Source organism: Callithrix jacchus, chromosome 16 (assembly GCF_049354715.1).
Source record: "Callithrix jacchus isolate 240 chromosome 16, calJac240_pri, whole genome shotgun sequence".
Taxonomy (NCBI): Eukaryota; Metazoa; Chordata; class Mammalia; order Primates; family Cebidae; genus Callithrix; species Callithrix jacchus.
In genome coordinates this window covers 55,044,422-55,066,989 of record NC_133517.1, presented here as the reverse complement: position 1 = coordinate 55,066,989, position 22,568 = coordinate 55,044,422, and the positions used below count along the sequence as shown (strand labels likewise).

The 22,568-nt window shown below is 60.7% G+C and overlaps 1 protein-coding gene across 25 annotated transcripts in view; it reads left to right on the top strand.

The window, feature by feature from the left end:
• ADGRB1 (adhesion G protein-coupled receptor B1) overlaps nucleotides 1-22,568 on the top strand; it is a 98,281-nt gene that overhangs the window by 45,524 nt on the left and 30,189 nt on the right. For 20 of the 25 annotated variants that reach the window (XM_078353012.1, XM_078353006.1, XM_078353022.1 and 17 more), the window contains exon 18: nucleotides 17,684-17,828. The exons of 1 other annotated variant lie outside the window; for it this stretch is intronic. In XM_078353012.1, coding sequence (XP_078209138.1) covers nucleotides 17,684-17,828 — 145 coding nt within the window. Of the gene's footprint in view, nucleotides 1-16,929; nucleotides 17,111-17,457; nucleotides 17,567-17,683; nucleotides 17,829-22,568 lie in introns of those variants that run through there. 4 more of the 25 variants (XM_054246576.2, XM_078353025.1, XM_054246574.2 and 1 more) reach the window with 3 other exon arrangements.

The following is a 22,568-nucleotide window of genomic DNA, read 5'->3' as shown; positions in this document are numbered from 1 at the left end:
ATGCTGAGCCCTGATCCTGGTCACAGGCTGAGCCCTGAACCTGGTCACATGCTGAGCCCTGATCCTGGTCACAGCCTGAGCCTTGGTCCAGTTCGTATATTGAGCCCAGATCCTAGTCACACATAGTCCTGACTGTAGTCATACACTGAGCCCTGATCCTGGTCACAGCCTGAGCCTTGGTTCAGTTCGTATATTGAGCCCAGATCCTAGTCACACATAGTCCTGAATGTAGTCATACACTGAGCCCTGATCCTGGTCACATCCTGAGCCTTGGTCTAGTTCGTATATTGAGCCCAGATCCTAGTCACACATAGTCCTGACTGTAGTCATACACTGAGCCCTGATCCTGGTCACAAGCTGAGTCCTGCTCTGGTGTCTTAGCTGGAATGACTTGGTGTGTGTCACATGCTTGTAGGGCCGCCTCCTCTTGCAGCCACATACAGCAATTGGCCATGTGACCTGCTCAGCCTTCCACTGCGGCACAGTTCATCTGCCTGCCTGGCCCCGGTTGTGCACACACACTTGCACCCATAGCTCAACACCCACACCCATGATGTCTGCTCCTGCTCTGTAAACCCTGAGCCCTAGAAGCACCTAGTGTCCCTGCACCCCAGCATCCAGATCTGTAACCAAACCCCACCCTCCCAGGCCCAGACACCCTGGATCATCCCATCCTGAATGATGGCCTGGCAGCATGGCTCAAGGGCTCCTCCTCCCCCATAACCCTGCACCAGCCCGGCTTGTGGTGGTGAGGGCCTGGGGCCTGGAGATCCTGGGAGGAAAATGGGGAATAGGGTGGGGGTCTTTCAGAGTTTTCAAATGTTCCAAGCCTTAGATACTGCCCCTACCATAGTCTACCCCCATATATTCCTCCACCACATGTGTCTCTGCTGGAGTGGGGCAGGGGGGGACAGTGGCAGCTGTGTCAAAGCCATGTCTGTACCCCTAGAATCGAGTGATTGACCCAGTGCTGATCAACAGTGGCTCATGAGCGAAGCAGTGATTTCATGGCTGGATACAGAAATGGATGTGTGAGGGGGTTCTTGATAGGCAGTGTGGACAAGCGGGGGTGTGGGTGATCTGCGGGAGCCGGCTGTTTCCCAGAGAGATGCACCAGGAGTGCAGCTGTGGGCTGCTGGGTGATGGGGAGGCAGCGGAAGAACAGTCGTATGGCTGGGCGAGTGATCAGTGTTGGATGGTGAGGGAGAGGGTGGGTGGCTGGGCTGTGGATGAGAGCATGTGTGGAAGGCCAGAGACAGGGGTGGAAGGGTGGGTGACTGAGAGAAGAAAAAAGATGGGAGGTGGCTGGGGGGGGTCGAGAATCTGTCTCCCAGAGCTGCCCTGACAAACTGCCGGGATCACCACAAACCAGGTAATTTAAAACAGCAGAAGTCTATTCTTTCCCAGTTCTGGAAGCCAGCATTTTGCAATCCAAGTGTTAGTAGGGCCATGTTCCTTCCGAAGACTCTGAAAAGATGTCTTCCTTGCCTCTCCAGCTTCTGGTGGCTGTAGGCAGTCCGTGGTGTTCCTTGGCTGTGGTGACATCATTCCCGTCTCTGCTGCTGCCTTTTCCTGGCCTTCTATTTTGTGTATCTCTGTCCTTTTCTCTTCTTATAAGGACACCAGTCATGGATCTGTGGCCCGCCCTAAACCCAGTGTGGTATCAGTCAAGATATCTAACTCAATTACATCTTCAAAAACCATATTTCCAAATAAAATCACATTCATAGGTTCTGGGGTTTAGGACTTGGACATATATTGGGGAGAAGTGGGTGATGGATGGATGGATGAGTAGATGGGTGGGTGGATGAATGCATGAGTGGGTGGGTGGGTGGATGGATGGATAGGTGGATGGGATGGATAAGTGGGTGGGTGGATGGGTGGGTGGGTGGATGGATGGATGGATGGATGGATGGATGGATAGGCGGGTGAGTGGATGGATGGCTAGGTGGGTGGGATGGATAGGTGGGTAGGTGGATGGGTGGGTGAGTGGATGGATGGATGGGTGGGCGGGATGGATAGATGGGTGGGTGAGTGGATGGATGGATAGGTGGGTGGGATGGATAGGTGGGTAGGTGGATGGCTGGGTGAGTGGATGGATGGATGGATGGATGGATGGATGGATGGATGGATGGATGGGCGGGCGAGTGGATGGATGGATAGGTGGATGGAATGGATAGGTGGGTGGGTGGACGGACTGGTGAGTGGATGGATGGATGGGTGGGTGGGATGGATAGGTGGGTAGGTGGATGCGTGGGTGGGATGGATGGATGGGCGGGTGAGTGGATGGATGGATAGGTGGGTGGGTGGGTGGCTGGATGTGTAGATGGATGGATGAGTGAATAGGTGAATGGGCAGATGGGTGGGTGGATGTGTGAATGACTGGATGTGTGGATGGAGGCATGGATGGGCGTGTGGGTGGCTGGATATGTAGATGGTAGATGGGTGGATGGGTGTGTGGGTGACTGGATGTGTGGACAGAGGTATAGATGGGTGGGTGGGTGCCTAGCTGGTTATGTAGATGGAGATGGGTGGATGGGTGAACATGTGGTGGGTGGGTGTGTGGGTGACTGGATCTGTGGATGGAGGTATGGGTGAGTGGATGGGTGGGTGGGTGGCTGGATGGCTGAATATGTAGATGGTAGATGGGTGGATGGGTGAATAGGTGGGTGGGAGGGTGAATAGGTGTATGGGTGACTGGATGTGTGGATGGAGGCATGGATGGGCATGTGTGTGGCTGGATGTTTAGGTGGTAGATGGGTGGTTGGGTGATTAGGTGGGTGGAGGGTGGATAGGTATGTGGGTGACTGGATGTGTGGATGGAGGCATGGATGGGCGTGTGTGTGGCTGGATGTGTAGGTGGTAGATGGGTGGATGGGTGAATAGGTGGGTGGAGGGCAGATAGGTGTATGGGTGACTGGATATGTGGATGGAGGCATAGATGGGTGGGTGGGTGGCTGGATGTGTAGGTAGTAGATGGGTGGTTGGGTGAATATGTGGTGGGTGGGTGGACGGGTGTGTAGGTGGTAGATGGGTGGATGGGTGAATAGGTGGGTGGAGGGTGGATAGGTGCGTGGGTGACTGGATGTGTGGATGGAGGCATGGATGAGTGGGTGTGTGGGTAGCTAGGTACATGAGTGAATGATGGGTGGAGAAAGGATGGGCTGGTGGGTGACAGGAAGTTGATGGAGGCCAGTAGCACATATTGGGAGTTAGGTTCTGTGGTCCTGAAATGACAGCTCCCTGGGTGTTTCACACATGAGAAGTTGCAAATATCTTGCAGTCTTTTAAAACTCCTTTAAAACAAGTAAATAACCTAGAGTTTCACGGAGCATGAATGTCAGAGTTAGCAGGATGCTGAGAGATGATATGCACCGTCTTCACTTGAAAAGTGGTTCAGTGGAGTCCCAGAGTAGGAACGTTAGTATCAGGCCAAGCCCTTACCACATTCCCCTGGTATTTTTGGAGGTTCTGCCAGAAGCCAGCCCATCCTCACGGCTCTAGGAAGGGCAGAGTTCCATGTGCTCCCAGTTCCGTATTGACCAGAGAAGTCCTGCAGGAGGCTCCTGTTCAACTGGGTTGGGAGTGTCCCTACTTTTCGGGCTCCTAGAACCCTTGTTCTTCCAGACATGGTCCCCTCCTGGCAGGCATGTGTGGAAGGAGGACGGACATGTGAGAGGGACATTTGCTGGGCTCCTTTCCTGAAGCTCAGCCCAGGCCAGGTACCATGAGAGCTGCCTCAGTCAGTGGCACACGTCCTTCCCTATTCACAGATTTTACCGCTGTGGAGACTGAGGCCCAGGGTGCTCACTGGCAGGCCCAGGGCCACCTGGTGGGTTGTTCCCATCTGGCCTGGGTGGACCTCCAGCCCCACCTCCCATGGGGCACCTGCCAGGCTCGGCTGTCCTGGCTGGGGACCCAGACCCTGGCTCCCCACTGGGGGCCCTGACCAAGTGAGCATCCTGGTCCCTTTAAGAGCCTCTCCCTCACCCACCCCTTTCCTGGTTTCCTTGGAGAGGGCAGTGAGGGGGCAGGCCAAGGGGGGAGAAGCGGAAGGAAGACTTGGCAGGGTCCCCCGGTCGCTGTCAGCAGCCGGTTCCCTGCTCAGTCTCTCCCACGCCAGCCGGTTCCTGATGGGGGCAGAGGAGGCTGGGGGAGGGGCGCAGGGGGAGGGGATGCGCCCAACACAGAGGCCTCTTTGGTGGCCTGGGAAGAGCCTCAGTATCTGCACCATGGAGGAGGGAGGAGGGAGGAGGGAAGATGTGCCTCCCCTGACTTAGGTGGGGGTCTGGGGATGGGGGAGGGGTGGACTGCCACTCTCAGAGGTGAGCCCACCCTACTTAGCTTCTGCCCCAGCAGCAGTCCTGGGCCCTGCACCAGTCCTTTCCCGAGTGCCCCTTTTCTAAATGTCCTCTTGCTTGGTCCTTGGGTAGGGGCAGCAGGGGCTGGCAGAGGCCTGCATGGGCCTGTTCTTTCTGGGCTCAGGGTCCTCGCCAGTGCAGGGGCTCGTGGCAGTTTTCAGAGCTGGAGGGAATGGACCAGGTCTTGAGGTCACAGCAGTGGGCAAACACCTATGGCCTGAACTTGGAGTGGGCCAGCCTCCTCCCAGTCCAGGACAGACCCTTGGGCCTGCCCAAGGGCTCCAAAGCTGGCAGTGGACCCAGATCTTCTGCCTGGCCCAGGTGCCTCTCAGCTGAGCTTCCCGGGGCCCTCTTACTCCCACAGGGTCTGCTCTGGAACTCTGGGACTCCCATCTGTTCCTGCCCGGTGCCCTCTTCTCCACCTGCTCCAGGCCCCTCCACCCACTGCCTTGCGACCCCACCCTGTCTCTTTCTTCCTAGCAGCGGCCCCCATCTGCAGCGAGTCCCGGGATCTGTGTTTGTGTTCTGTCTGCCGAGGGCAGGCCTGGGTCTCTGCCATGGCTCTGGGCTCACAGCAGCCCTCAGGTGTTTGTTTGGGGAGTCCGAGTGTGCCCCATCTTAACAGGTCACTCCCTGTCCACCTTCATTGGCTCACGCGCTCATTCCTTGAACACATCTGACCCCTGCAGCAAGGGCTCACTGTCAAGGTGCCACACCGCATACCCAACTGGACCTCTGCCAGGGATGCCTGGCCCTGGGAAGTCCACTGCTCCTGACTCCATGAGATGTGGGGAGGGGCCCTCTGAGGAGGGAGGTTTGGAGCCGGGCTACTCAGGACATGGCTGTGAGTTTCCCTGGATGCCTGCTAGGGCCCCTGTGTCCTGAGGGCGGGGGGTCTGCAGGTCTTACAGTGGGGGTTGGCATTCAGGAAGGCCCCTCCCTCAACCACAGAATTCTTGGATCTGGCCACACTGGCTGTGCACACCCAGGCCTCAGCTTCCTGAACTGTGCAATGGGACAGGAGATGCAGGGCTGCTACAGTGAGAGTCTCTGCCCTCCTCCCGGTCCAGGGAGCTTCCTGGGCAACTGGAGGCCACCAGCCACCAGTAAGGACCCGGCTGCTGCACCACCCCTGCCCGCGCCTTGCCTGCCTACGCTGCCCCTCCTGCCTCCATTCTTTTTCTTCTAGAGAAAGTCTGCCGGATGCATGGCCTGTGGCAGCCCCCATGAGGCATGGCTGGAATAGGTTTCTGCAGTGGAGGAGGGGACCAGTGGGCATAACAGAGCCTCCAGTCTGCCTGCCAGGCCCCTAGTGCCACTGTCTCCCCAGGGGCCATCTCCTTCTCCCTCTCTTGGAGCTTGGATGTGGCTCCTGGGCCTGCCCCAGCCACAGGCCGCCAGGCCTTTGCCCAGCCTATTCCTGCTGGGCAGTGCCATCTGTCTCCCACCCACCCCAGCTGTGCCAAGTGGGCTGGGAGTGCCCACTCCAGGCAGGCCAGCACACACACAGGATAGCTTGGCAGTTGGGAGGGGCAGGGCTGCAGCGCCGGCATGCTCCTTACTGCAGGGGTGGGGGCATGGGGAGGTTCACCTCCTCCAGTCTCGGCCTCCATGTCTGTGAGGTGGGCCCACTGTGAGTTAAGGAATGGGAGCGGGGCTGTGCAGCAGGTGGGCATTGTCCTATCCCAGAAGTCCAGCATGGCTTCCCAGAGGACAGCAAGCAGGCACTGAACAGAGCGCCATCCTTGGGGGCCGGAGACTTGGGGTGCAGCCACCCTGTGTGCTGGTATCCGGGGCCAACTCTGGGAGTGGGCTTCCTAGAGGAAGGGAACTTGCGCTGGCTGTCAAGAGGGAGCTGGAGCCAGGCCCCAAGAGCCTCAGAGGCCCAGAGGCTGCCTCAGTGTCAGCGAGAGTGGGGTTGGGAGCGGCTGGGGTAGATGAGGCTGCTCAGGCCTCCGGGGCCCCTTGCCTGCATCCCATGCTGCTTTTTAGAAGCAGATGGGGAGCTCTCTGGCCCTGGAGGTGACAGAGGTGGAATTGTGGGGGTGGCGGGGGTGTGCAAGGAGAGGGCTGCCACCTCCTGGGTGCCTGCTCGGTGCCAGGCCTTCTGCCGGGAGCTTGGACAAGCCAGACGGGCCCAGATCTTGATCAGAAGCTGGCGCTCAGAATGCGGTCACAGCAGGCTTATGGGTTTGGGCCCACATGGATCGACCCCTCAATGCCCACTTGGCTCCTTGACACCCAGATGGCTCCCAGCAGCCATCTTGGTGGGCCCTAGGCCTGATACCCTGCCTGTAGGGCTGGCTTCTGTGCCTCTCACAGTGCTGCTCGGTCTGAGCCTCCTCAGCACCGACAGGTCTGCCACCAAAGCCCTCAGGGCTTCTCATGTTCCTCGAAATGCAAGATGCCAGCCTCATGGCCTCTGCCTGGCGCTGCTCAGGTTTGGGACAGGTGGGCTGGACATTTGTATTCCGCCCCCCCGTGCCACTCCTCCACTGTGGGAGCCCTCTCAGCCATGCCTCATGGGGGTGAGGGCAGGTAGAGGGAGGCTGCAGCCTCCTCCCCTCAGAGCCCGTGTCCCTCCGTCCCTCACCCAGGAGCACAGTGGCTCATTTACGGAAGCAGAAAAGGCTTCATCAAAGCCCCCCTTCCCAGGCCACTCAGTGTTACCCTGAGGTCAGGAAGGGAGGTGGCGACTTGACTATTCCCAAGGATGTGGGAAGGCAGAGGAAGAGCTTCCTCTGTTAGTGGGGATGGGACAGTGGCCATGAGTGTCCATTCTCTTGGCCTTGGTGCAGAGGTGCCTGGAAGCAGGGGGGTGGTGGAATGACCTGGAGGTCACCAGAGGTGACCGTAGCTTTGGGAGCTGGGTCAGCAGAGAGATTTCTAGAGGGCAGGGCTGTCGGGTGTGACAGGCAGTGGTGATGGTGTGGCTGCCTGAGTTCACACTTCGCCTGTTGCCAGCAATGGTGATGGCAGCCATTTCTCCTCCTAGCCTGGTTTGCTCGCACTGTGTCTTGGAGGTGGTGAGCATAGGATAAGCGCTTGCTATCGAATGTTGGTGACTGTTGTGACCAGGCTGGGGTCAGTCCCAGGGACAGTCATGGGGCTGGTTCTGATGAGGCGAATGGCAGTGTGGGTGATGAGAGCATGGTGCTGTGCTTATAGTGGAGGTGATGCTGGTGGCCGTGGGTGACCAGTGCTAATTGTGGTGACTGCAAAGGGACAGTAATGGCGATGGCTGCAGTGACAGCGATGGTAATGACTGTGCTGTTAATGTGGTGGTGGTGGTAGTGATGCAACTATCGCTGGTTTTGATGATGACAGTGGTGGTGGTGATGGTTGTGTGGTTTTGATGATGGTGGTGGTGATGGTGATGATGGGGTGGTGATGCTGATAATGGGGTGGTAACGGTGATGATGGGGTTGTGGTCGTGATGATGGGGTGGTGGTGGTGATGATGAGGTGGTGATGGTGATGATGGTGGTGGTGATGGTGATGATGGTGGTGGTGATGACGGGGTGGCGGTGGTGATGACGGTACTGGCGGTGGTGATGACGGGGCAGGAGCGGTGATGACGGGGCGGGGGCGGTGATGACGGGGCGGCGGCGGTGATGACGGGGCGGCGGCGGTGATGATGGACTGGTGGTGGTGATGACGGGGTGGCGGTGGTGATGATGGGGTGGCGGTGGTGATGATGGCGGTGGCGGTGGTGATGATGGGGTAGTGGTGGTGATGGGGTGGTGGTGATGGGTTGGTGGTGATGGGTTGGTGGTGGTGATGATGGGGTGGTGGTGGTGATGGTTTGTGGTTTTGATGATGGGATGGTGGTGGTAGTGATGATGGTGGTGGTGATGGTGATGATGGGCTGGTGATGGTAGTGATGATGAGGTGGTGATGGTGATGGTGGTGGTGATGGTGATGATGGTGGTGATGGTGGTGGTGATGGGGTGGTGGTGGTGATGATGGGGTGGTGGTGGTGATGGGGTGGTGATGGGGGGTGGTGGTGGTGATGGGGTGGTGATGGGGTGGTGGTGGTGGTGATGGTGGTGGTGATGGTGATGATGGGGTGGTGATGCTGATTATGGGGTGGTAACGGTGATGATGCGGTCGTGGTCGTGATGATGGGGTGGTGGTGGTGATGGTTGTGTGGTTTTGATGATGGGATGGTGGTGGTAGTGATGATGGTGGTGGTGATGGTGATGATGGGCTGGCGATGGTAGTGATGATGGGGTGGTGATGGTGATGATGGGGTGGTGATGGTGATGATGAGGTGGTGGTGGTGATGGTTGTGTGGTTTTGATGATGGTGGTAGTGATGGTGGTGGTCGTGGTGATGTTGGGGTGGTGGTGGTAGTGATGATGGGCTGGCAGTAGTGATGATGGGGTGGTGATGGTGATGATGGGGTAGTGGTGGTAGTGATGATGGGGTGGTGATGGTGATGATGGGCTGGTGGTGGTGATTGTGTGGTTTTGATGATGGGATGGTGGTGGTAGTGATCATGGTGATGGTGATGATGGGCTGGTGATGGTGATGATGGGCTGGTGGTGATGATGGGGTGGTGATGGTGATGACGGGCTGGTGGTGGCGATTATGTGGTTTTGATGATGGGATGGTGCTGGTAGTGATCATGTTGGTGGTGATGGTGATGATGGGGTGGTGATGGTGATCATGGTGGTGGTGATGGTGATGATGGGGTGGTGGTGGTGATTGTGTGGTTTTGATGACGGGATGGTGGTGATGGTGATGATGGGCTGGTGATGGTGATGATGGGCTGGTGGTGGTGATTGTGTGGTTTTGATGATGGGAAGGTGGTGGTAGTGATGATGGGGTAGTGGTGGTGGTGACGGTTGTGTGGTTTTGATGTTGGGATGGTGGTGATGGTGATGGTGGTGGTGATGGTGGTGATGGGGTGGTGGTGGTGATGATGGGCTGGTGGTAGTGATGATGGGGTAGTGGTGGTGGTGACGGTTGTGTGGTTTTGATGTTGGGATGGTGGTGATGGTGATGATGGTGGTGGTGATGATGATGATGGGGTGGTGGTGGTGATGGGCTGGTGGTAGTGATGATGGGGTAGTGTTGGTGGTAATGGTTGTGTGGTTTTGATGTTGGGATGGTGGTGATGGTGATGATGAACTGGTGGTGGTGATGATTGTGTGGTTTTGATGATGGGGTGGCAGTGGTAGTGATGATGGGGTGGTGATGGTAGTGATAGTGAGATGGTGATGCTGGGGCTGGTGGTAGTGAGGATGGCATTGTTGGTAGTGTATGGTGTTGGCGCTAATGGTGGGGATGCTAGTGGTGGCAGAGAGAGTGGTATTTATGGTGCTGGTGGCATCGATGGTAAAGACATGGTAGCAATGGTTGTGTCACTGATGATGATGGAGCGGGTGTTGCTGCTGTTGGCGGTAGTGACAGCATTGCTGATGGCGTGATGCCGGTGACCGTGTCTGCAGGTAATGACTATGGTGTGTTGATGGCTGATGGTATTGTTGGTAGTGGTGGTGGCCCAATGGTCATGATGGTGTTGATAACACAATGTGGTGATGGTGGGATGGCGACAGTGGTGGTTCTGGTTGTACTGTAGATGGTGTTGATGGTGATTGGCCTCAGTGGTAGCTCTGAGGGTGGAGGCTGTGGTGACAAGTTGTGGTGGTAGTACGCCCAGCTCTTAGGTGAATTTGCAGCCCAAGGCCCCCAAGGGAAGTGAGACCCACCCGTGACACAGTTAAGGAGCCAGAGCCCAGCAGCTGTGCAGACGGCAGCCCCAGTGGGCGATGAAATGGGCGGGAGAGCCAAGGCAGTGCTTCTGAGGTCATGGCGGTCTGGGAGGAGATGAGGCTGGGCTGGCTGTCATCAGGGGAAGGTCTGGGATCTGCTAGAGCCAGGGCAGTGCTCGTGGGGGTGCCCAGTGCCCAGCACAGGGCCTGGCACAGGCCAGACCAAGGAGGCACTTGCTGAGAGAGTGAGGGACCGTGCTTGCCTTTGACCTGCTCACTGGGAACCAATGGCAGGAGCGTAAGAGGTTGTGAGTTCTGGGCAGTAGCCCCCTCTGGCAAGGGTAGGTGACAGGCCAGGCAGAGCAGGGCTGCAGGTGCAGCAGGGGTGGTGGGTCTACATGAGGGGAGAGGGCTTGGGGCAGGCTTCTGAGTGCCAGCCTCCCACTGGGGTGGGGCAGCAGGCTGAGCAGCCCCACAGGACCCCAGCCCTCCTGGGCCAGGTCACTTCTCTGCCAGGCTGGGCAGCTTGCACCCTTCCCTCTTCAGGAGCCCCATTCTGCCTGGCAGACAGCCTGGGGCCTCTCTGCCTCTGCCCAGGTGGGTAAATAGGTCAGGAGAAGAGCTGCTGGACCCTGGGGAGGGCTGGGTTTCCAGCCCAGGGGCAGGCCTGTGGCCAGGAGCCCTGCCTCAGTGTGGTGGCGCCGGGTGGGAGCCAGGAGACTGGCATCTTGCATCGTAAGGAACACGAGAAGCCCTGAAAGCCCTGATCACACACCTGTTGGTGCTGAGGGAGGCTCAGACTGAGCATCTCCGGGAGAAGTCCAGGAGCCAGCCCCATAGGCAGGGCACCAGGCCTGAGCAGGCTCCAGCAACGTCTGGCAGCTGGGTTCAGCGAGCGAGACCCAGGTCAAGCAGGTGTTCAAACGCCAGGGTCGGTGGGTCACAGTGATCAGAGTCCCCTCAGGATCCCAGGCATTGCCCCAGGCCCTGAGCTGGGAGGGGCCAGAGCCGACCCAGGTCTGCCCTGGAGATCCTCATAGACCAGCAGCCAGATAGGGCCTGGGCATGGAGCGGGTGTCAAGGAGGCTTCTTGGGGGAGGCAGTGGCTCAGGGAGCCCTGGAGGGAGGGGCTGAGTCACAGAGGACTCGAGACCAGGGACCAACCAGAACCGGGGCCTGGAGGCAGCAGAGGGCATGTGCTTGCTGGGTTTCCCGCCAGCCTGGCCTGTGCCACCAGGGCAAGCAGCTGCAGCAGCCAGGGGCACAGGTGGTGGCCATGGAATGTGGGCATGGTGGGACTCTCCGTGCATTTTCAGATAAAGGTCGTGGGGAGCTCTGGCTGCTGGGCAAGGCAGAATACAGGGAGGGGACCCCAGCATAGCAGTGGAGAAGGGTCTTGCTGAGGGTCAGGAGCAATGCCCAGGAGCTCATGGAAGGGCAGGGGAAGTCTGGTTATCCAGGTAGACTTCCCGGAGGAGGACACAATGCCAGCTTCATCTATGGCCAAGAAGTCAATAGGCAGAGGAGGGAGGCAGGCACTCCTGATGGATGAAGCATGACTGAGGGGCTTGTACCCAGGTGTGGCGGAGCTGCATGTTGGTTTAACATGCAGCTGGGGAGGCCAGCCAGTTAAGGGTCCTGAGGGCCAGGCCTGGAAGCCGAAGCCCCTGCCTGCAGAGACGGCATTTCCATTCCCTGCCCCGTGCCTGAGCTCCCCCACTGCAGTGTGCTGTGCCCACTCCTGGCTTCTTTCTGTTATGTGGGAGGATGCCCTGTGAGTCATTCACACTAGAGTGTGAATTAGCCCATCAAATCCGAGGGGACCCCGACGGTGCACAGTCCCATAATAGCACCTGCTTCGTGGGCCGGCAGGAGGCATCGTGAATGCAGTGAAGGCTCTGGCTCGGTGGGTGGGTGGGTGGGTGGGATCTTGTGCGCCCTCCCCATCACTGTCCCCTGATGTCCCATGAGCCTGTGGGCCCTGTGCAGGCACCGTGCCTCTGCCGTCCCGTGGACAGGTGCGGGGTGAGGATCTGGGCGTGCTTCACAGGAGCGGCAGCTGAGCTCCGAGGGTGGGATTGGCCTGGCTGCTGGATCCCCCGCTGGGGTGGACTGGACAAGCATCGTCCGGGCACTTGTGGGGGGGAGCGGGGCAGAGCAGGGGCCCACAGAGCAGAGGAGCCATGGTGGGCTCTCCCAAGGCCTCCCACCTGCCCCAGGCCCAGCAGAGACATCTGTGGGGGCTTTCCGAGCAGGGCTGAGCCCAGGCCCTTCCCCCCTAGCCAGCTGGGGAGGCCTTCTCTGAGCCACCCTCCCCTGGGACGTGGGGACAAAGTTGTAGCCCTGCACTGATGCTGAGGGCAACATGAGGTGGGGATCCACCCTGGCCTGGGGGCTGCCGGGGAGCTGCAGCCATCACTGGTTTGGAGGGGGCTGCTGGGAGCCGGGGTTCCTGACAGGACTGTGGCAAAGGGGTGAGTCAGGAGGTTGGGTCAGGGAGGTTGGGGCCAGTCCCTGCGCACCCTGGGAGCACTTGGCCTTTGCTGTGAGTGAAGAGGGAACCGCTGCAGGGCGCTAAGCTGGGCCATGTAGCCTGACATATTTCAAGTGACTGATGCCCTGAGTGGCCGCAGTAGCCGGGGGCATGAGTGGTGGCCATGGAGGGTGGGCACTGTGGGGTTCTCCAAGCATTTTCAGATAAAGGCTGATGTGACTTGTTGGTGGGCAGCTAACGGAGGAGGTGGGGAGGAGGTGGGGACCCAAGGCTCCAGGTGAGCAATGGCGGGCTGACCGTGCCCTCCCCATTCATTGATGCACAGGTGTCCTGGTTGTGCGCCCTGCCCTGGTGTGCAGCCGTGGACGCCTGCAGGGCTGTCATGTACCGAATGTGCCCCTGGGGCCACATGTGCAAACCGGGTGCTGACTGAGCACCTGGCCACCCCGAGGTGGAGCGAACAGAACAGGAATTTGTCCCTTGGGTTTCTGGACGTGGAGGTCCTTGGTGACCTGGGGAGGAACCGAGTGGGAAGAGTCCCGATGGTGGTGATCACTCGTCCAGTGCTTAGTCCAGTGGTCACTTAGTCCAGTGCTATAGCGGCTAGACTTGTCGTGGGGCCCTGTCTAGCGGGGAGGCACAGACCTACCCTGGGATTCCCATCTGAGGGTCCCAGGTCCCTCTAGGTCCCCACTCCTTGGGCAGGAAGGGGAACTTCTCTAGCCAGGCCCCTGCTTGGCTGGTCCTGACTGGTGTCACTGCCCCAACTCCTGCTCTCACCCTGGACCCATGGGGGTGGGGAGCAGGTGTGACTGACCCAGATTCCTCAGGCCTGGGCACAGGAGGGGACCTTGCTCTGTGACTCAGATATTCCAGGTTTCTATAGCTTAGATGAGAGGTGGCAGAAGGTCTCCCATGTGCAGGGAGGTTGCTGTGTGCCAGGGAAGGGGAAGACTTGCCTGTCTGCAGAGACGGGAACAGTGCCCCCGTAGCAGGAAGGATTTCAGTCAGACATCTTAGGGAACTTCCGGATGTTGTAAGTCAGGATCTGGTACAAGAGGCTTTGCTACCTTTCCCAAGCCGACATGCATCTAAGCTGTCCATGAGGGTCTCAGGGCCCACCCCATCTGTCGTGCTAAAAGCCAGTCCTCAGCTGAGGTCTAGTGCAGCCAGAGGCTCGGGTCACTCCCAGGAAACCTGCATGACTGAGTTTACTTCCCAGCTTGCGATGGGTCTCAGGCTGTCCCTTGCAGACCTGCAGTTCTGTCAAGGTAGGCCATGGGTGGGCGGGGCATGCAGCCAGGCAGATCAAACCAGGTTCTAGGCCTGCTGCTGTCTTGCTGTGAGGCTCTGGACAATCGCTGCCTCTCTGAGCCTTGGTTTCTTTATCTACAAAGCTGACCTAAGGGTTCCTGCAGAAATCAAATGAGAAACTGGCAGAAAGCTCTTGGCACAGCATAGAAGCCATTAACGTGGAAGTGCAGGGAAGGGAGAGGAGAGGGTCCCTGTCCCTGGGCTGCATGTTGGGAGGCTGCTCCCCGACACACGTTGCCAAGGCCGGGGGAGACAGGAGGATGTTGGAGGAGGTAGAGAGGCTGAGGCCCGGGCATCTGCATTGTAAGCCTGCAGGTCCCAGTGAGCCCCACCCCAGGATCCAGGCCCTTACAGAATGGCCGGGAGCTGCCTGCTTCCAGAGCTGCCAGCCTGACCAGTCGGGTCTCTGGACCACCGGCAGGTGACTCCTTGGGATCTCCGTGGCCTAAGGCAGTAGGGGTGGGCCCTGGCCTGACCCTCAGCAGAGTGGGCAGCAGCCCCTCTCTCTTCCTGCCCCTGAGGCTGATAAGCAAATCAGCACCCACAGCGGGAGCCCTGGGGCCCGGGCGCTGGCTTCCAGCCCAGCCTTCTCCCAGGCAGTGGCCGGCAGCTGTAGGCCTGGCGTCCTACAGACTGGCCAGTGCAGCTGGGAACCTGCCAGGCTGCTGGCCCTAGCCAGCCCAGCTCCCTGAACCCTCCAAATTCTCCCAGCAACCCTCAGGCAGGTGGGCAGCTGGGTTCCGGGCCCCTCTGCTCAGAACAGAGGGCTGAGGTAGTGCTGTGCCTGGCCCATGAGAAGCAGAGCTGGGACTGGAACCCAGGGCCAGCTGCACAGAGAGAAGCCATCTGCAGGACTCTTCGGGGTGCCCTCTGGCCTGTACTGTGTTGGTCATCCTGGTGTCTGGTCAGAGGCTGGCAGGCGTAGACCACAGCTGCACACCCACCCCTGGGCATGCGGACGGGCCCTCTCGGTGGGAGACGGAGGCTCAGAGAGGCAGCGATTGTCCAGAGCCTCACAGCCAGAGAGCAGTAGCCTGAACTGCAGTTTTTATGTGTCTGGCTGCTTGCTCCTCTCCCACCCTGGGCCTACATCTGAACCTTTACTTCAACTGCAGGTCTGCAAGGGACTGTCAGGGATAACCTGAGACCTATCCTAAGCCGGGAAATAAGCTCAGTTAGTGCAGGTTTCCTGGGAGTTACCTGAGCCTCCCTTGCTGCATGGCCACCAGCTAGGGCTTAGTGGCTCTGTGCCCGGGGTGGGTCTCAGGCTTCTGTCCCACCTGTTCCTCTGCAGCGTGGGGACAGTGGCTTGTGCCCTGGAAAGTGTGGGGCATGGAGGCAGGTGGAGAGTGGGGTGTGCCTGGTGCACCTGAGTAAGGCTGTGGAAAACCCTCTGGCCAACATATAGGATCTAGGGTGTCACTTAGAGCCCCAGGACTTTCAAGGGACCCCACACCCCCTTTCCTGTTCCCTCCATAGCCCCAGAGCCTGCCTGAGCCCTGGATTCTATCTGTGGTTACCAGGATCTACACTTGGCTAAGGGAGAGGCTGAAGGGGTCCCTACCCAAGGTCTGTGACTTCTGGGCCATCGCAGGGCAGCCTGGGTCCCTGCCACCTGGTGGGTGGCTGCCCTTTGGAGCCTGTGAGGTTCACATGGACAGGGGCAGCAGGCTTAGGCAGAGGCATCCTCTGGAGCCAAGGAGCCTGATGGTGCAGGTCCCTTCCAGGGTTCCCACATGCCTCTGCAGCCTCTTTTTTCTGACGGTCCCAGAGATAGGTGAGCCTTGGGCTTCTAAACCCTGGCTCCCTGAAATAAGAACCTGGAATCACACTGTACTTGCAAGGGGAGGGGACTTCCCAGGGCGACACAGCCCAGAGCCAGCCCTGCAGAGCCTGAGGCCGGCTCCCCGGTCTCCTCCCAGCTTTGCCTTGTCTGTGATCTCTACTGAAGTTTCCTCCTCTGTAAAACAGAAGCAGGTCCTCCCCTAGGAGGTAGAGAAGACCCGAGAGATAATAGCAGACGCCAAGGGCATGGTCAGGGCGGCCTCGGCAGCTCACAGAATGTCCCTTCTCCCCTGGGCCCGAATTTCAGGATGTGCTGCTGCTGAAGGAGACTGGGCAACATCCCCAATTCGGTAGAGATTGCTCGGCGCTGGTGACCCGCCCGTGCATGCTCTGAGTTCGCCCACCCCATTTTAAAGATGAAGAGACTGAAGCAAGAGGTGGTGTAGGTGGCTCTCCAAGGTCACAGAGCTAGGGCACAGCTGAGGCACAGTTCAAAGCCAGATGTCTGATCAGAGGCTGCTCGCCCAGGCTTTTTGAGCAGGGTGAGGGCTGCGTGTGGGCGGATCTCCAGACTCCTCTGGGGATGGCAGGCTGGAGAGAGCACCAGCCCAGAGGGCAAGGGGGCAGGTCCCTTCTGGCTCCCAGCCTCAGCTCCCGTGGGTACAGTGGGGGCGGGATGGAAGAGGTGAGCTGAAGACTGCAAGGCACCTGGCCATCCTCATCCCCGGGTGGGAATAGGGTGAAACAGCAAGCAGCATGAAGGCTCTAGGGTAGACCATAGGCAGACCCTCCACTTGGGCTTTTCTCCCAAAGTCCGGGGATAGGGACTGGGTCCCAGCTACTTAGGGAGGGGTGAGGGCTTTTCAGCTGACAGTAGAAGGGAGACCAGCAGCTGGGGCTCCGCAGCTGCAGAGCTGCATGGCAGCTCTTGGGGCTCATCCCTTGAGGAGGTCTGGAGCCCCTCCTCCACCAGGCAGGCCCAGGACCCTGGGTGGGGCTGGGGAGTCAGCCCCTGAGAGGACCCCCTGGGCACTTTCCGCCAGCCAAGCCCCAGCAGGCAGGAAGGCAGGCCTAGCTCCAGGGCCAGGTCTGTGAAGGAGGGACACGGTGGCTTCCGGACAGGAGGGCTGCCTTGAAAGGTGGGGGAATTAGGCTCCAAAGCAGCAGGAGGAGGAGGAAGAGGAGGAGGTGGTGGAGGAGGAAGAACAGGAGGAGGTTGGGGTGGAGAGGAGGAGGAGGGGTTTGCAGAACAGGTCAGTCCCTGGTGCACAGAGTTACAAGTCCTGTGCTTAAATGCGTGCTTAGATGGAAACCGGGGCAGCAGCGGCCCGTAGACAGCGGGCGGCTGGGTCAGACCGCAGAGGGAAGTTTCCAGCGGCAGGCCTCCCCGCGGGGAAGGCTCTGTCTGTCCCAGGAGATGAGCCGCAGGCAGCAGGGGTGACGAGGCCCGGGGGAGGTGGGGGTGGGGGATGGAGCGGGCCCAAGGTCACCCGTTCTCAGCCGGCGCCCTGGGCCGCGGGGCGGACAGCTTCGGAGCGGCCCCTCGCCGCGCTCCGAGCCCGCCCCGCGCCCCCCGGCCACACCCGGCTCTCACCCGCCCTCCCCACTCCACGTGCGCCCACGCGCCCCTGCGGGCCTGCCCTCCCTCCCGCGCGGGCCGGGGGCGCGGGCCCGGGAGGCGCTGGGGGCGGCGGGGGCGCGGGCGGGCCGCTGCCGGGCCGCGGGCCAGCTCTCGCCCCCTGCCCCGCCCCCGCTCGCTTTGCGCCCCCGCCCGGCTCTCCCTCGGGCGGCGCTCGGCGGCGGCGGCGGCGGGCGCAAAGCGCGGCATGGGCGCCCGGGCCGCGGGGCCTGGCGGCGGCTGGCGGACGGGCGGGCGCGCGGCCGCGGGTGCAGGTGCGGGGCCGGGGCCGGGGCCGGGGCGCGGAGCCGCTGCTCGGGGGCCGGAGCGCCCGCGTCCCCGCCGCCGCTGACGCTCCGCCTGTCTCCCTCCCGTGTCCCGCCCGCCCCCAGACCCTCCTCCTCCTCCGCCCCCCCGCAGCTCGGGCCCTGGTCGTGGCGCGGCTGCCGCACGGTGCCCCTCGACGCCCTCCGGACGCGCTGCCTCTGTGACCGGCTCTCCACCTTCGCCATCTTAGCCCAGCTCAGCGCCGACGCGGTGAGACCCCGGCCGGGCCGGCGGGAGGGGCATGGGTGGGGGCGCGGGCGGGGCTGCCAGGGGCCTGCGGGGGGGGGGGCCGTACCCGTCCTGTCCCGGAGGGGTCGCTGCGCCCCACAGCCGCCTTGGCCTGGCCCAGCCTGCGGGGTCCCTGAGCCTCTGGAGAGGGTGGGTGGGCGCCGAGCGGGTGGCAGCGTGGAGTTGGGGACGGGCCTGGGAGGAACCGGGACCCCCGGAAAGTGACTGATGGGTGGGTCCCATCTCCCCTGGCCTTGGAGGCCCGGGAGCTCAGGGAGCTCGGAAGGAGCCTGGGCCTGAGGAGAGACTGGGTCCTGAGCTGGGGGCTGGGAAGCGTCGCCAGTGGAGGGGCTACCCCTATCCCTGGTCCTCCTGCCTGCCAGGGAGAGGGAAGAGGAGGAGTTGCCGCCTTGGCAGAGCCCTTCAACCCACCCCAAGTAGAGCCTGGTCCGTGGAAGTGGCCCCAAGCAGGGACCCTGGCCCAGATCCACCCCCACCCGACAAGCCTCAGCACCTCGGGGCCTCCTTTTTGTTCTGTGATTCTTGTGGGGGCTGCTGGTTTCTATGACTACGGCATCTAGGGCCAGCCGCTGGCAGGGTACCTGGGTGCTGGGCACAGCCCGCTGGGGCAGGTGGGCCCTCTTGCTTCCGGCCGGCCATGCTGCACACCTGGGCCTGAGGTGAGCCACAGCCCCTTGCCGGGACCCAGGACCAGGCCACCACAGCCCACCGAGCAGGAAAGGGCCTGGGCTGTGTGCTCACCCTGTACCTCTGCCCCGACCTCAAGTGGAAGCCTGGGGGGCAGTGAGGGTGGAAGGGGCACTTGGAGGGGCCTCGCCTTCCTGGGTGTTGGAGGTGGCATTCCTCGCCCTCGTGGGACCCTGGATTCCATGTGGGAGGTAGTCTGGCCTCTCAGAGGACTCTCTGGCCTCCCGGCGGTGTTGTCTGGAGAGTGGGGAGCAGGTGATATTGTCAGCTGGGGTCTCCCACAGTGCTAGAGCCAGATGGAACCTTCCAGGCCATTGCCAGTAAAATCCTCCGTTGACAGGCAGGGAAACTGAGGCCCAGAGAGAGAAAGCCTTGCTCAAGGTCTTGGGTGAGTGGGCTGGGCAGGGGTCTGTGTCTGGCCCCCAATCCCAGTGCACCCCTGCTTGGGCTGTCCCCTCAGGTGAGGCTCTGGATGTTGCTGGTTCTGCAGACAGAGCCCTGCAGGCAGCAGTCGGCAGGGCCATCCCAGTGGCTCCCGGGAAGAGGTGGCCTTCTACACAGAAGGCTTTCGATGCATGGCCTTTCTGGGCCCCTTCAAGGCTGGACCAGGCAGGACAGGGCCCAGCCTCTGGTCTCTGGGTGCTGCTCTTCCTGTAGGTGCTTGAGGAGGACCTGGGCAGGAGAGAACCCGGTGGGTGGGGTGTGCTCTGTCTGCCCCTCCTCCCAGCCCAGTGTCAGGCCTGAAGCAGTTCAGTGTTGGGGTGTTGAAACACAGGCTTGTCTCTGACACACTGTGACCCTGGACTGGCCCTGCCTTAAGCCCCTCTGAGCCTCAGTTTCCCCACCTGTGAAAGGGAGGGGACCTGTACTACCCAGGGGAGGCTGTGAGGAGAGAAACCGATGACTTGGAAAGAGCCCAAGAATGGGGCAGTCCTGGTGGGTGGCATCCCAATTGGTCATGGACTGAACTCCAGAGTGGGCCTGGCTGAGGGAACTTGTTCAGAGGGGGGCGGCGGGGAGCTTGATGCCGAGGGGCTGTTCCAGGAGGAGCCCCCTACCTGTGTGTCGCAGTGCACAAGTGGGGGTAAGCGGCTGCTCTGCAGCGTGGCAGGCGGGGGTGGAGGCAGCCAGATGCACAGTCCTGGACCTTTTTTGTTGGGGGGTGGGTTCTAGAGTTAGCCCAGCCCACCCACACTAGGGTTGACAGGGCAGGATGCCAGCAGGCATGGTGGGTGCCCTGTCCCCCTCTCCCAGACAGGGCATTGAGGCTGGGGCATGGGCTGCCAGTGTCTGCAGAGCCACGGCACTGAGGGCAGGCTGCCTGGACCCCGGGGGCCTCAGTGTCCTCATCTGTGAGATGGGAGGGTGTTTGGCTCCATCACAAGGTCAGACCACCTGTGGCTCGGTTTGGGCTCTGGGCACTAGCAGGGGGGTGAGCTGACAGCCAGAGTGCCAGGAAGAAGCCAGGGTGGGCGCAGCCTCTAGCAGGCGCTCGCCGGCCCCAGAGCCCCTTGGGGTCTTCCTCTGCTTTCCACAGTACCTCTCCCTCCCCAGCAAAGGCTGGCCCTAGATGCTGGGGGGAGGGCCCGAGACTGAAGGGAGACTGCTGTTGCGTAGTCTGCCACTGGCATGTTCCTTTGTCCACCGTGCCAGTCCCTCTGAGGGCCTTGGGCTAGGCTGCAGGGGCTGATGTGGGAGGCAGGTGTGTGCACATACAGGTCTGCAGCCATCCTGGGGAAATGAGGGCTCTGGGTGCGTGGCCACAGCCACTTCCCCTCCTGAGTGTGGCGTGGGGAGATGTGCACGGGGCCGAGGTTTGGAGGAGGGTCCTGAGGGGTGTGCAGGAGTTCACCAGCCAAGCATTGTGGGGTGTGTCGCAGCCACCGCAGGGTGAGGAAGACTCGAAGCTGTGGGGAAGTAAGCACAGGCAGCAGGAGAAGCAGAGAGCCCAGCGGCCAGAATGGACTGGTGGGAGGCTGGGAGGTGAGGGGAGAGCAGTGGGGCCTGGGTGCCCAGGGGTCCCAGCAAGAGTGAGGAGCGTGAGCCCAGTGGGCCAGTGGAGAGGCATCCCCAGTGAGCTGGGCTGGACAGGGAGAGAGAGGGGTGCTGCCCAGCTCGGGCTGGCTGGGGTTGGATGGACACGCTGGGCATGGGGACTCTGGTCTGAGTGGGCAGAGGCTGTGTCATTGGGGGTTCAGAGTGGCTGCAGGGGCTGCTGACCAGGACAGGGCCTGAGGTGCTGGTAGAGGCTGGTCTGTGGACACCCCGGGAGACAGGGTGGGATGAGATCCGGGCAGGGTGGTGGAGCGAGGGGAGTTGAGAGCCAGGAGCCCCCTCCAGAGCTGGCCTGGAGCCAGGGTGTTGGTGCAGATGCCGGCTCTGCCACTGCAGGCCTGTGACAGCCAGAAGGTTGAGTAACCACTCTGAGTCACACCTGTCAGGCGGATGATGCCACCTGCCTCAGCGTGGTGGGGACTGAACTATTTAGGTGATGTATTTATGGCACTTGACACAGCCTGGTGTGTAGTAAACGGTCTGAAAAGCCAGTTCTTGGTGGTATTGCTGATGTGCCTCAGACTATCAGAAGGTTGTGACCTGGGTCAGAGTTCATTTGCCATCAGGATCAGGGCTCAGTGTGTGACCAGGATCAGGGCTCACTGTGTGACCAGGATCAGGGCTCAGTGTGTGGCCAGGGTCAGGGCTCAGTGTGTAGCCAGGGTCAGGGTTCAGGGTGTGATCATGATCAGGGCTCAGTGTGTGGCCAGGGTCAGGGTTCAGGGTGTGATCATGGTCAGGGCTCAGTGTGTGCACAAGAGCAACACTCACAGCCTGACTGGGATCAAGGCTCAGAGTGTCTCTGGGCTCAGGGCTCAGGATATGACCAGCATCAGGGCTTAGAGTATGACTGAGATCCAGGGTCAGAATATACTTGGGTCAGCGTTTAGTGTGTGTCTGGATTCAGGGACCAGGGTGTGATGGGCATTGGGGCAGCTTGGGTATGATCCAGGTCAGGATTCAGTGTATGATGGGCTCACGGCTTAGTCTATGGTTAGAGTCAGGAATTAGCATGTGGGAGCCATAGATGGTGTTGGGTGGTGACAGGACGAAGGTGCTGTGGGTAGAAATGAGTCCTTAGGGGGCATAGGGTGGATACAGTGTTCAGGAGAAGATTGGGAGTCAGGAGTTCGTGGGGTGGAAATTGGCAGTCACTCTGTCATCAACCAGAAAAAGCCACTGGTGGGGGCAGCAGTCGGTACCCTGGAGAGGGTTAAGTGAAGGTGATGGGGCAGAGAGCCAAGGGCTGGTTCAGGCCAAGGGTGCAGGGAGGGCTTCTGTGAGGAGGCGACTTCTGCACTGAGAGGAGAGCCAGGCGCCTGAAGGTCAGGGAAAGTGTGCAGGGCAGAGGCCTGGTGTGTGCAGGGCCCTGGGCGGCTGCGCCTGACTGGAACCGTCTCCGGCAGGGGCCAGCCTGGCTCTGCCTCCGCTCAGTGTGAGTTGAGGCTGGTCTCAGCCTAGCCCTCCTAGTGGAGCCTGCAGTTCTGGAACCCCTGCGCCCGCCCAGGCCACTGCCCATCCCTTGTCTGTCGCCTGGGACAGAACCTGCTGAGCAAGGGCCGTGGGGAGTGGCTGATGAGCCAGGAGGGCAGGAGAGGGTTCAGGCAGGCGGTGGGAGAGCTGGCGGGCTCTCGGCTGCCAGGCCTAAGGAGGGCAGGCGGAAGCAGATGGCCACAGAGGCCTGGGCCTGAGCCAGCCTCGGAGCAGGCGTGAGCCACTTACTCAGCCACCCGTGACCTTCGTGGCAGGCCGGCTTTGGGCCAGCCCAGTGTCTTGGAAACATTTACTGGGGTCACCCTGTCTCCCACCTGTCCCTATCCAGCTGGCTTCCTAGCCCTGGGCCTTCACTCTGCACTGGTGAAGTTACCAGGGGCTGACGAGCCAGGCGGGGAGGAGAGGGATCAGGAGGGCTGGTGGGAGAGCTGGCAGGTGCACTGGGATAGGACTTCAATCCCAGCG